This window comes from Anolis sagrei, chromosome 6 (genome assembly GCF_037176765.1).
Source record: "Anolis sagrei isolate rAnoSag1 chromosome 6, rAnoSag1.mat, whole genome shotgun sequence".
NCBI lineage: Eukaryota > Metazoa > Chordata > Lepidosauria > Squamata > Dactyloidae > Anolis > Anolis sagrei.
Genome location: NC_090026.1, coordinates 91,782,183 through 91,795,242, shown reverse-complemented (window position 1 = coordinate 91,795,242; position 13,060 = coordinate 91,782,183). Strand labels below are relative to the sequence as shown.

Below are 13,060 nucleotides of genomic sequence, written 5' to 3'. Positions count from 1 at the left end.
TATTTTTATATAAAAGTTTTATTATATCATTTATAAAAAATATGACAAAATTTACTGTCCATGTTAGTCTTGATGTCCTAGCCCAATGAAATTTAAAAACAGTTACAACTGTACTTTTATGTATTTTAAAAAGCATTATACAGCAGGCTGCAGTAATTGAACTCCCAGGTGTTTTTTTTTAAAACAAGTAAAAGCAAGTATTTTGTGATGACAATAGAAATATCTTATTTCTTGAGGTTTCTGTGGTTGACCACTTCTTCATTAGTTACCTGCAGCCTGGCACCTTCCTGCCAAAGAAAAAGAAAGTATCTGAAGATGTTTACCAAGTATGCCTCTTTGTATTACTGGCTGGAAAATTTCAACAAATGAGGCAAATCCGGGCCTTTTCAAATATGCAGATTGTAATAGGCAAGTTTTTTTTAAGCAGAACAGAAATCTGTGACTGATTTGCAATTGTACAAAACTAAACACGGTGCCAATCGAAGCAAAATGCTCAGTGTCATGTTTCAGAGATAACCATAAATATGAACATGGAGTATCTGCAAATATAACTATTAATTAAACCAAGTAAATATTTTATCCTTGTTATTAACTTATTGATGTTTTTTTACACAGCTTTAAGAACAATCTGCTACAAATAGGTGAAACAAAATGTATTCCCACATCGGAAGTTCTACATTAACTTTATGTTTAAACCTAAATTGTAGAACACAGTCATTCCCACAAGCAAAAGACTTTGCTGCTCTGAATGCGTACAACTATCTTATTTTACATCCAGAATTCAAGCAGTTAGGCTTTTAAGAAAATGCAAGTCAGAAACATGAAAATGTGTACTGTGTAAGTGAGTTATAACATACCATTTTAACTAACCATTGCAGGGATGGAACCCTTGCAAAGTATTAATGGACCCGTGGCTGGTTCATTTGCTCAGCAGGTCTATTGCTTGTCCGTGATGCATAGAGCTAGATTCCATAGGGGAAAAGATAGGTTAAGCAGCTGAAATTAAAATAAACGAAAATGTAATAGCAAAACAAAGGAACAAAAAACAGAATATAACCCCACACCCCCAAAATAAATAAAAATAGAAATCTTAATTTTCCAATATACAATTGTTAACTTGGTTCATTGCTATGTTAAACTAGATAACATAACCACTATACTGAAACAGTACACTGTCATATAGTATTAGTTTCTTGTTTTTTCGAATATTAAGAAAGAAAAAGTAAATAAGATCTTACCTAAAGAAGTTTAACTGAAGCTTAGAACTATTTTGCTCTACACCCTCAGCTCTCGTTGGCATCCTTAAAACTACGGTAGTTAAAGCTTTGCCGAAGTACAGCACAGCTTTTTAAGACTGGCTGAACTTAGTGCCGTTCTCAAGAGTTCTCTTGCACTAGACCTGTGTCCCTGGAAGAGTACCTCGCTGGGGATATTTCCTTCCCTTGCCATTGAAGAAGCAGCATCTAAAAGATCTAAAAAGGTGTTTCTCCTTGCAGAGATATCCCTTAAGTTATCTAGGTATTTTAAACCTGGTGATTTACAGAACACATTATCTGACCAACATTGTACATGTACAACAGTAACTTTGTATATTCGTGGGACCTTCTACTACCCACTCCTTGCCTTAATTTAAAATGTAATTATTAAAATAAATCTATAATTACACAGCATTTCCTTTAGAATTATTTTATTAAATCATAAATGTACAACAGCTTCTTAACTCTACACACGCACTTAAAATTTTAAAAGGAAAACGTTATGTCTTATTACACCATGATCCTGGCTAATAGCTTTTCAAAACTTTGAGAATTTTTTTTTAAAAAGGTTTCACATGTCACCTGAAACTTACAAATTTAACATTATCAAAGGAATGCTTCTACACTCTTACAAAGACCACTAAAAAGAAACAACAATTAAAAAGCTAAGAAACTGTCTCAAAGGCATTTTTTACAATCCTTCCTCCACGGTAAGGTATGTTATTAAATAATCCAATCCATTCACAAAATGGCTCTCTGCATCTGCTCTGGTGTCTTCTGCCATATCACTGCATATTTATGCATGACTGAGATAAGTGTTTCCTTAACAATGTTATTTCGAAAACCTGAAGCTGTTTCTGTTACCTCTGGGCTCATCCTCTCCTATTTATACAGTGAAGCCTGTTTCAACAGAAGTAAAGAGTAAAAAAATAGGTTATGAAATTGTCCATCTACCCAGTTTTATTTTTAAAGGAAAGATAATATGAACCTAAAAGCTTTTTTTTACCCCTGCAACTAAATCAAGAAATACTGCAATTTTAGCATTTAAAGTGGTACACTCACCCATGAAAAGCTTTCAGATGTTCAGTAACGACTCCTCCCTCCATATCCCCCACTTCCTCCACTTCCTCCAGGACCATAGTTTCCTGCATTTCAGACATTGGACAAGGCAAAATCAATACTGAGCAACAGCACATATATCAGGGTAGATTAAAAACAGAAACCAAATTTTATGTTTTCAGTAGCTTTCATGGGCATATAGAACAATAATAAAAGAGACAGCGGCTACCCAAATCTAATGAATGAAATCTAAAATTCAGAACACCAAAATTGCCTCTCAGTTTTTAATACTATAATACAAAACGCCATTGCATATTTCAAATGGTGCATATCTACGTCTCCAACGATCAGTGATAATTTGACTGCTCAACAAACTCTAGAAAGGGTGGTGTAAGAAGAAACAAGTTTGAGTCTTATTAACTGAGATCACCATGAAAGTCCTCTTTCCTAACTTTCTGCTTAGTGTGAAATAGCAGAATTAACTATTACAAAGGAAACATAATAGAAAGCCTTCAGGTACAGAGTTGCAATGGGAAGACATCACTCCCTTTGGTAATCTGTCACAACTAGCAAGAATTTTAGTGCCGCAGAAGACAATGTCTTGTCTCCCTTCTGGAGACAAGACCCTCCCACGAAAGAGAAATCTACAGAAGAAATCTTTGAAAGGAGCCATCACATTTAGAAAGATAGAAGAGTCACAAGCACAAATTGTACTCAAAGTATGGAAGGGGGAAAAATCACATTCCTTTCTTGCATGGTAGTTTAATAATTTTCTACTATATGCTCTACCTATGTCAAAGGTTGCTGGGAAATATATAGCTGTCCTGCTGCAACATACCTCCACCATATGGTCCTCCCATGTTCCTACTTCCACCAAAATTTCCACTCTTCATTGGACCATAGTTTGAGGGCTGCTGGTTGTAGTTTCCAAAGTCATTGTAATTTCCTCCTCCATAATTGCCTGAAATAAAAGTTTTTTCATAATAACCGAATGCCACCAGCAAATAAAGTTGCTACACAATCAAATCAATCTATATCATTATCTATATGCTGATGAAAGATCAAGTGGAGGCTGCCTGATAAAGGCAGATCAACACACGCCATACACCCTGCCTCTGCCTGTATTACCTATCTCTTCTTCCCCTCTACCAAATCTACAATGGAGAGATACGGATGTGGCATGCAAAAGAAGTCCTTTCCTGCTTCTACAATCCTATTTTTTTAAAAATCCCTTCTACCCAAATGTGTCACAGAAAACAAGCTGTGCAAGGCTAAATATTTCCTACTCCAATTTAAGATGAACACTCCATACATTTTCAAAATAATTTGTTTCCTGCTATTTACTGCTCTATGTAGGAAAAACACTTCACATCAAACAGCTCAAAAGGAAATACCCTATATATGGTAGAGGGATGATTCTCCCAAGAGTGCAACATGTTTTTGCTAGCCTGCCAAAACTTAATGAAATACCTTTTAATTCACTCTTGCAGTTTTAAAAATATGATTTGAGATTATCAATAGCACTGAAAATGTTATTTGCCCACATGAAACATGCATAAAGCCTCAAGATTATTGTCCTATCTTACCTCCTCCATAGTTGTCATAGCCGCCTCCATAGCCCCCACCCTGATTGCCATATCCAGGCCCTCCACCACCATATCCTCCTCTTCCTCCTCCATATCCAGGACTGCCTCCAAAATTGCCACCTATCAGAAAGTTAAATGATGAATATGTTAGATTCTGTAGTTAGTCGTAATATAGTAAATACAGTGGAAAGTAGTATCTTACAGCAGAGTTTGGTCAAATGACTTCTGCAACTCTAAAAATAGCACTGAAAGGGTAGAAAGCTCTTCACAGTAGTAGTGTGGGTAGTTAAGGGATGGGAAAATATTATCCTGCAACTGACAAGAGTATAGATTTAAATGATAAACATTCAACCCAAAAAAGATTTGAATGTGTCACTTCTGAATGTTTTTTGCAGATAGAGCTCCTAAAAGTTCTGGCAAACTGCAAAGAGTTTGAAGAACAAAGCAAATTGTTTGGTAAACAAAATTCAAAATAAGATACATATAGACATTTTTGCAGACTGCTTTCGTCTTTAACATTTCTGCATCGCAAATGCCCCTCAATTCATTGTGACTTCACTCTGCAGTTATGCTATAGCTTCTCAAATGAAAGAATCTAACTATACCAACCTCCTGGTCCTCCACCATATCCATTGTATCCATCACCAAAACCACGGCCACCTCCATAGCCATCTGTCAAGAGTAAGAAATTAGTATTATCGACTGTCAACCCAGTGCTTCCCCCACATGTTGATTACAGAGCAACGACTGGTAAGAAAAGTATCACAGATAAGTGAAAGAGGTGTTAGAGAGACGGCAGTAATCTGACTTACCAGATCCACCACGGAAGTTGCTTCCTGGTCCTGGGCCAAAGTTTCCACCGCCTCCACGAGAGTCTCCAAAACCAAAATTCCCTGCAAGTATTTTACATGCTCAACTTTAAATAATTTTGCAAATGCTTAACATAAAGTATAACACAATACACAACATACCTCCTCGCCCACTCCTTGAACTCTGGACTTCCTGCATTTCTTGTCTAGATAAAGCTTTTCTTACTTCTGCGTTGTGACCATTGATTGTGTGGTATTTTTGTACTAAAACAAAAAAAGACAATTTCTTAAATGCAAATTGAAACAATTTCAGTATGAGCTAAGCTGACCCCTACCTACAAAAAAAAGCCTTGATGTTCTTGGCTATTAAACAGAGCTCTCACCCAAGCCAGAGAAATAAAGTGCAGCAACCGAATGACTTCAATGTTTATAAATATTATAATTTTAAATATTCATATATTTAATAATAATGAAAAACCCACACATCTGGTATCTATTTTGACATATTAAATATGCAGAATGGTATCAGAAAATTCAAGAGAACCAAATCCAGTAACTCTAAAGCTACTTATTGTTTATTTACTTACACACAATCTTGTCAACGGGATCGTGGTCATCAAAAGTTACAAATCCAAAGCCTCTCTTCTTGCCAGATTGCCTGTCTGTAATTATTTCAATTGTGTCTATCTTTCCATATTCCGAGAAGTAGTCCCTAAGGTGATGTTCCTCAGTATCTTCTTTAATTCCACCAACAAATAACTTTTTGACAGTCACATGAGCTCCAGGTTTTCCAGATTCCTTTTAAAAAAAATTAAACTGTGAAATAACCTAAAACAAATTGTGTCTTTGAGTTATTATCTTTATTAAAGCTACATTGAATGTTAGGGATTTTGACAATACAATGAGAGCTGCCATGTATGAATCTCTTTGCTATTTTGGATAAGAGTTAACAAATGCAGTTCCCAGGGAATCAATTTATTCCCAATTTTGTTTCAAAATGTTCACCAAGCACTCTACAGCTTGTGGTGGGCATTTTCATCAAGTATGGAGGCCCTTTGAACTTCAAGGATCAAGCAAGAGTTTTTAAAAATCCTCTTAAGCATTTGAGAGCATTACCAACATGTTTTGTGCAACTGTGGACCAATTTAGTTAAAACTGGGTCTGAAATGGCCCAAGGTCCATACGTTTGAGGGAAATGCCCTTTTGATTCCCTAGAGGAATTTGGGGGCTCAAAGATTATGCTTTGAAGTCCTCTAAAAAGTCTCCTGGATGCTACTGTGGCTCCTTTCCCCAATTGCCCACCTTATCTTCAGAGATACATTTAAATAATTTTCAAGATTTTATTAGTATTTACTGTTGTGACAATTGTTTAGCACTCAAATACACTCAAAAGCATTAAATTGGTCAGTACAATTGCACATTAGCTCAACTGCACCTGACTATTTTAAAAGGCACGGTAAGCAATGAAAAGAGAGCATACTGGAGTCTTCCAGTCTCAGAACAAGCTTACCTCTCGGGCTACAGCTCTTTTAGGCTCAACTACTCTTCCATCAATTGAATGAGGCCTGGCAGCCATGGCAGCATCAACTTCAGCCATGGAAGAGAAAGTCACAAACCCAAATCCTCGTGAACGTTTGCTTGCAGGGTCTCTCATTACCTAAGAAGAAATATGAATTTCAATTATGATATTTTCTGAAATACTAAGCAACTACCTCTGTACTTATTCTTTTGGTGTTTTCTTACTTTCCCAGCATCGATAACTCAGTTGTATTTTCAGGGATATACACTATTTCCTGTTGCGTTAAGCTTCCAAGTTCACCTGTAGAAACCTCCTCCAAAGCATTGAAAGGTAAGAGGAGGGTCATCTCTATTCATATGAAAGACATCAAATTTGACTAGGACTCTACCTTTTGGAGCTCACCCATTTGACATAACTCTATTCCACAGCACAAAAACATTTAAATATTTATTAAAAAGCAAAATTCCATAGTGGTGAATTTTCATTAAGACCTAGCTTTCTTTGTAGTAAATAATCATGTTCAGCGCCTGTACTATTCAATGCCCCACAATTAATGCTTGTTTATTTGGTTTTTAAGTATAGTTTGGGCGCACACTACACTCATACTGTAATATACATTTTTCTTAGATTCTTCAATATGCTGTACCTTTCTTCACAGATTCCTGAACACATCTGCCCCCACCCCAACAAAATCAAACACTCCCATTTATTATTTACTAATTGAATTTCAATTGAATTTAATTTTCAAAACCCTGAAACAAAAAAAGTATTTGCTGCCTAAAAAGTGCACTCTTTGTAATTTGGCCTCCAAAGGTGTGCATTACAGTGGCTGTATGCTTAGAACTTTTTCTTTCAAAACAACAGTGTTAGAACACCAAGGCAAGGTAATTTAGACAAAAAGGTGAGCAATAGATTTGAGTAAACATGGTAATATTAATATACAACTAGGAGTATCGTTTCTGAAATCTGAATACAGTGCAATCAAAATTATTTGATGGGAAGAAAATCCAGGAAGCAGCTATAGATAAACATCTATCAGAGGCACACAAGTTGAGTAGGCCAGTCTGGACAAAATACACATGCTCCCCACCCCCAACTGATGGAATTGCAATAATTTTTTAATGATCCATGAATCATCAAACACAGAACTTTATCAAACAAAGGAAAAACATGATGTGGCCAATGGGGGACAAGGAAACTCCACATTTTGATATCCAAAATTAAAGTAATTTCCAATAAGCACAGTTATGACCAATCTCATGGTATGGGCGACACGCTTAGTTGTGGCTAAACTAAAATTAAACTTATACTTTCTGGTTGCTACAGGTATGTTATTCTTTATAGTGACCATGATAGCCTATAGCTCTTTCCAACCTAATCTTTACGATCTTTATTAACAACAACAAAAAACCCAATTGCTGTTACCACAAATAATCTATTTCCTTATTTAATTAAAATGCTGTACTAAAGTGTGTATTAATACTATACTAAAGGTTAGTACAAAGATCAGATTGCTTAAACCAGTGGTTCTCAAACTATGCTGCTCCGTGGACCTTTAGGGCTGCATGAAGCAGTCAGAGGCCCTGCAGAGGGCCCATTTGTTCATTTTTTTTAAAAAAATAGTTATCACAAACATTCTCCATCCATCTGCAATGTGGCCAGTTTCCAAAAGTTTCTTGGGGATCCATGAGAAACTTTTCCTTCAAAAAGGGCTCAGTGGCTTTAAAATTTTGAGAACCCCTGGCTTAAACCAATTCAATTCAAAACTGCAAAGAAATATGATTACATACAACTTACCACGCAATCTGTTAGCTTGCCCCATTGTTCATAGTAGTTTCTCAGACTTTCTTCTGTTGTCTCAAAGCTTAAGCCACCAATGAACAGTTTGCGGAACTGCTCCTTTTCCCTCTAATACAAACAAAAAAAAAAAAATAACAACATAGCACAAACTAAATAATTTCACAGTGCCAGATTTGAACTCTCCCCAACATATTTAGGGAATATATTATCTTTTTGGCCAAACACATTTTTGGGATAACACATTAAAAATACAGAATCTTAAGTTCTGATGGTCAACAGAAAAACCTCCTTTAGAAATGGATTCATGAAATAAGGTATTAATCTAACTGGAAACCAAATATGGATAATCTGTTCTGTTATGCTTACAGAAAAAATAGAAATGAAAATCTTAAAAGATTTTTCAGATATGGTGTAAAATATATTTCTAATTGCTTGAGTAGTCTTAGACTGTCGCTAGTAGCAGTCCTGATTTATTTTTGGCTCTAACAGTATATAAAAGTTATGTGTAGGTGTGCTATCCAAGCAACCAGGTAATTATGTTATTCTCTTTCCTTGTCAAAGCCTTGTGAACTTCACCTAACTTTCTAGGTGGCTTTCACACCCATCTCTCCTTAGCAGGCAAGGAAAGGAATAACTTTCATGAGCCAAAACATCTTAAAATTTAACAGAAGTACTATAACCTGAAATGTTAAGGTATTATTATTTCACCGCCACGAGTCGCCCCCTGGGCTGAGAGTGGCGGTAAATAAGTGCAAGCAATAAATAAATAAATAAATAATTATGCCCCTAGTAGATACTTAAGTGTCACAAACTAATACATATTTTTTATTTATTGTAACTGCTTACAGAAGTATCTTGAAATGTTACAAACATGTCTACAGGCATGAGTTCTGTCTTAGATATGGCCAAGTTCTAGATATCTGTCTCTTACAGTTTTACAAAAGAAACTCCTTTCGGTTATAATGACCATGGAACTACACATCTTTTTATATTCTCAACATACAACACTGGCAATCTAAAAATTAATAAACAGGCAGACCAGTGCTTCTATATATCCATGTTATGTTTCTAAGTAAGCCATTGCTAAATTGTAAGTTTAATGCTAAAGTGGGCAATCTCCACATCAATAAGAAACTCTGCTATATATAAATAAAAAAATTCAGCCTGAGTGTTGCACTGCAAGCTTCCTTCACAGCTCAAACAGCAAGCTTCACGTTCCTAACGCACAGAAGTAATCTCAAAGAGGCTTGCCTTATGCTTAACCTGCAAAGAAAAAAGAAAAGAAAAAAGATTGGGCCCCTGCATTTCTTATCTGATTGTTTTAAGCGCCCTTATTTATGAAAATGGCCTGACAATTTTTTTCTTCCCCTGCACCAGGAATGACATGAACTGTGTTGACTTCTTGACTGTATCAATTATGTTTATTTAAAATAAGTGAGAAAAAGATTTTGAAGTGTCTGAACACAAATCAGTTACAATGATACAATATTCACCTAAAAATATCAAGCCACTGAAAAACATTTTAGATTGTGTGCCACTCACTGTGGGGTTTTTTTTAAAGAAGTTGCAATTCCTTGCTGTAAATCCAACTACTACTCCTACATATGCAGCCTCATTGAGTCTATTCTTACTGGGATTAGTACCTGGATTTAGGCTCTTGTGTCTTTAAATGTTAATACAGAGTGTAAGGCATCCTAAATAATTACTCAGATGCAAGCAGCCAAGTAGGAAAGCCTGCATCTTTCTCAACTGAAATGCAGAAACATATGCTAAATAATGAGGTATTAATTAGGTTGACACATGGACCCACAGCTCACTATATCTCCAAAAATACAGAAATATATACAAAAAAACCCCTATTTCATTTGGCTACATTTTGGATTTGACACTATCTGTCAAACATTCAACTTCAGGAGCCCATCTAGTTTAACTTCATTTTTTGTTTGAAGCAATTTATAAAAGCATATTATTTTTTCACAAATGTAACAAGATTCAGAATCCCAACCTATCCCTTCTATACTGCCATATAAAATCGAGATTATCTGCTTTGAACTGGATTATATGGCAATGTAAACTCATATGGCAGTGTGGGTGGGGCCTACGCCAACAAATAGAGGTAATTTGTTTTCATTTCTTCTGCCAGCAGACAACTTTCAGGTGAGCAATTTGCATTTTTATGAAATGTGGTCAAGCTGAGAACAGGATGGAAGATTACCCAAATTGCTACAGTAAAGTGGTGCAATGTTAAAGGAAACCAGGGCCCTTCTACACAGCCTATCCCACATTATCAAAGGAGAAAATCTCACATTATCTGAGTGTGGAATCAGATAACCCAGTTTAAAGCAGATATTGTGGGATTTTCTACCTTGATATTCAGCAATATAGGGATCTGCAGAAGGGCCCTCAGAAGATTTGGTGCAATGCAAAAAGGCACTTTTTGGCCCTTTCCACACAGCCAAATATCCAGAAAAGTGGTTCTCAACCTGGGGTCCCCAGATGTTTTTGGCCTTCAACTCCCAGAAATCCTAACAGCTGGTAAACTGGATGGGACTTCTGGGAGTTGTAGGCCAAAAACATCTGGTGACCCCTGGCTGAGAACTACTGATCCAGAATATCAAGGCAGAAATCCCACATTATCTGAATGTGGAGTCTAATTACTCAGTTCAAAGCAGATATTGTGGGATTTTCTGCCTTGAAATTCAGAGGGGCTTTTTTTTGTCCCTCTCCCCCCCTCCTCCCACCACCACTACATTTGTTCAGTTAGTTGATCACGCCCCATACGTAATCAACTAAGGGCTCTTCCACGAAGCTCCATATCCCAGAATATCAAGGGGGAAAATCCCACATTATCTGAGTGGGGTTTCAGATAACACATCTATGCGGAAGGGCCCTAGTTTTTGCGTTTGGAAGGGCCTTTGGTGAGACAATTGTTCTAGAAAATGCAAAAACTAGGTCCCTTCCACACAGATAACTGGGTTATCTGAAAGCACACTCAGATAATGTGGGATTTTCTCCCTTGTTATTCTGGGATATAGGGATGTGCAGAAAGGCCCTCAGAAGATTTGGTGCAATGCAAAAACGGTTACTCTTTGTGCTCTTCCACACAGCCCTATATCCCAGAATATTAAGGCAGAAATCCCACATTATCTGAGTGTGGACTCATAATAACTCAGTTCAAAGCAGATATTGTGTGTTTTTCTGCCTTGAAATTCAGGGATATAGGACTGTGTGGAAGGGACCTTCCACACAGATGCATTATCTGAAACCCCACTCAGATAATGTGAGATTTTCTCCCTTGATATTCTGGGATATAGAGCTTAGTGGAAGAGCCCTTATGGGGCGTGATCAACTAACTCTGCTGGACAAATCTGGTTGGGAGGGGGACGACAAAAAAACCGGTTCGTGTTAGGTATTTTTACGTAGCACATTATCCTTCCCCCGCCCCCTTGCTGAACTCCCGCTGAAAATGGTTCCGCCATGTGACGTCCCCGTGAATCCCAAGTCCTCAGCGGAGTAGGAGAGAAAATGGCGCCGAAGAAGACGAGGCGGGGGGAGGGGGGGTCGTTCCCAGAAGGCCACGAAAGGCTGCTCTGCTCTTCTGCGCGCGCACCCTGCCCGCTCTCGCGCTGAGGCGGAGAAGAGCAGGCGGAGGTCTTCGAATAGCACCCCCCTCCCCGCCAGGAACAAAGAGAGACGGTCTCTGACCCACACTATGGCCCGTGGGCCTGGGGGGGGGGGCTTAAGGGGGGTGCCAGAGACTAACACGGCCGCTTCCCCCTCCCAACCGCTGCGGGCCTTTCCAGAACCTTCCTCCCCCTCCCCAATGGCCTCATTAGAAGCATCCCAGTCGCGCCAAGTGCGCCACCCAGCGTTTCTGCGTCACTGCTTCCAAGACCTACGCTAATGGCGTACTCTGCCGCAGTTCGCGCAGGCGCGCCGCAATCTCCAACCCGGGGCGCTGACGCTTCAGCTTCCTATGCTACGCACCATGCTTGGAGTAACGCGCTTCGAGAATAGGACTCGTCTTTCGTGCTATGGCGGCCTTGATTGCTACGTACTTGGAAATTACCTCACCATTCCTCTCCCCTCCGCATTTTTAAACAAAATACTTTGATGTCCATTTATTAAACCATATCGAATTGTTCATTCCCCGTTTTGGCCCTTTTCCTCAAAACATTACTTCAGACTGAAGTATGCGACCGTTATTTAAAAAAAATGTTTTACAAGTGATCGTGCAGTGTGCGACAACAGCTCAAAGGCGCTTCGTCACCACAGGGAGGGTCCTTCGGCCATTTCCGGAAGACTGCCGAAGAATACCGATTCCCCCTCGCAGCCCCTTCGGCGATTTCCGGAAAAACCCGAACGGACAAACAATCCATTCTTTGCGGTTTCCGGAAAAAGCCGAAGAAGCACGAAGTGTCATCGCGCCAAAAAGGGGATGGGTAGGCGATGGATTAACGAAACCCCTCTCCTTTGTAGTGGCTCGATATAGTAAAATATATTTTTAAAATCCCTTCGTAAATGACGTTTATTTAAAAAAATCATATCAATACTGTTTTGTATCGCTTTTCCCTGAGGAGAAAACAAAATCCCAGGGATGACGCGGTGAGGAATCGGGCATTAAATCAGCTCTGTTGGAAACAATTTTCAAAATCAGGCCTAGGCGCTGCCTTTCCCTGTTTGTGCGCGCGCTTTTTCCCTTCCTGCGCCGCCGCCATTTTCTCCCCTCGCTCGAACTCACAGGGACACAATGGCGGCGGAGTTTCTTTTTTCCTCCCCCCTTCAAAGTAAAAGCCGGCTATTAACCGAGCCACTCTGTCCGTTACCTCACTCACCCAGTCGCTCTCCCGGTCTCCGCGAGGCATCTCGGCTGAGGAAACAGCGAAGGGCGCGATAGAGTGAGGGAAGAGAGGCGGGAGGCGCGCTTTGGCTCCTTCGGCGGCAGGAGACGAAATGCGTGAAGCGGCTAACGACCGGCGGTGCAGATAATGGCGGCGGCGCATGCGCAGTGGCGAGCGGGAAGGGGGAAAG

The 13,060-nt window shown here is 38.9% G+C and overlaps 1 protein-coding gene across 4 annotated transcripts; it reads right to left on the bottom strand.

Annotated features, from left to right (window-relative positions):
- On the bottom strand, positions 1-13,047 carry HNRNPA2B1 (heterogeneous nuclear ribonucleoprotein A2/B1). Of its 4 annotated transcripts, none has more exons than XM_067470248.1 (13): positions 12,856-13,047; positions 8,027-8,137; positions 6,221-6,367; positions 5,298-5,508; positions 4,873-4,974; positions 4,714-4,794; positions 4,511-4,573; positions 3,902-4,021; positions 3,154-3,276; positions 2,319-2,401; positions 1,239-2,156; positions 858-962; positions 1-287 (listed from the first exon to the last, which is right to left on the bottom strand). In XM_067470248.1, the coding sequence occupies exons 1-10, from the start codon at positions 13,030-13,032 to the stop codon at positions 2,340-2,342; spliced, it is 1,197 nt and encodes a 398-aa protein (XP_067326349.1). In that variant the 5' UTR covers positions 13,033-13,047; the 3' UTR covers positions 1-287; positions 858-962; positions 1,239-2,156; positions 2,319-2,339. The 4 variants fall into 4 exon arrangements, with proteins under 4 accessions (XP_067326349.1, XP_060638043.1, XP_060638042.1 ...); XM_060782060.2 differs by having other exon boundaries at positions 4,714-4,776; XM_060782059.2 differs by having other exon boundaries at positions 12,865-13,047.
- Between the last annotated feature and the right edge of the window lie 13 nt (positions 13,048-13,060).

Coding starts and splice junctions, on each gene's coding strand:
- HNRNPA2B1 (XM_067470248.1), bottom strand. CDS start 13,032: ATGCGCCGCCGCCATTATCTGCACCGCCGGTCGTTAGCCGCTTCACGC. Junction 8,138..12,855: donor AGAGCGACTGGGTGAGTGAG/GTAACGGACAGA, acceptor TGTTTGTATTAG/AGGGAAAAGGAGCAGTTCCG. Junction 4,975..5,297: donor TCCCGTTGACAAGATTGTGT/GTAAGTAAATAA, acceptor TTTTTGTTTTAG/TACAAAAATACCACACAATC.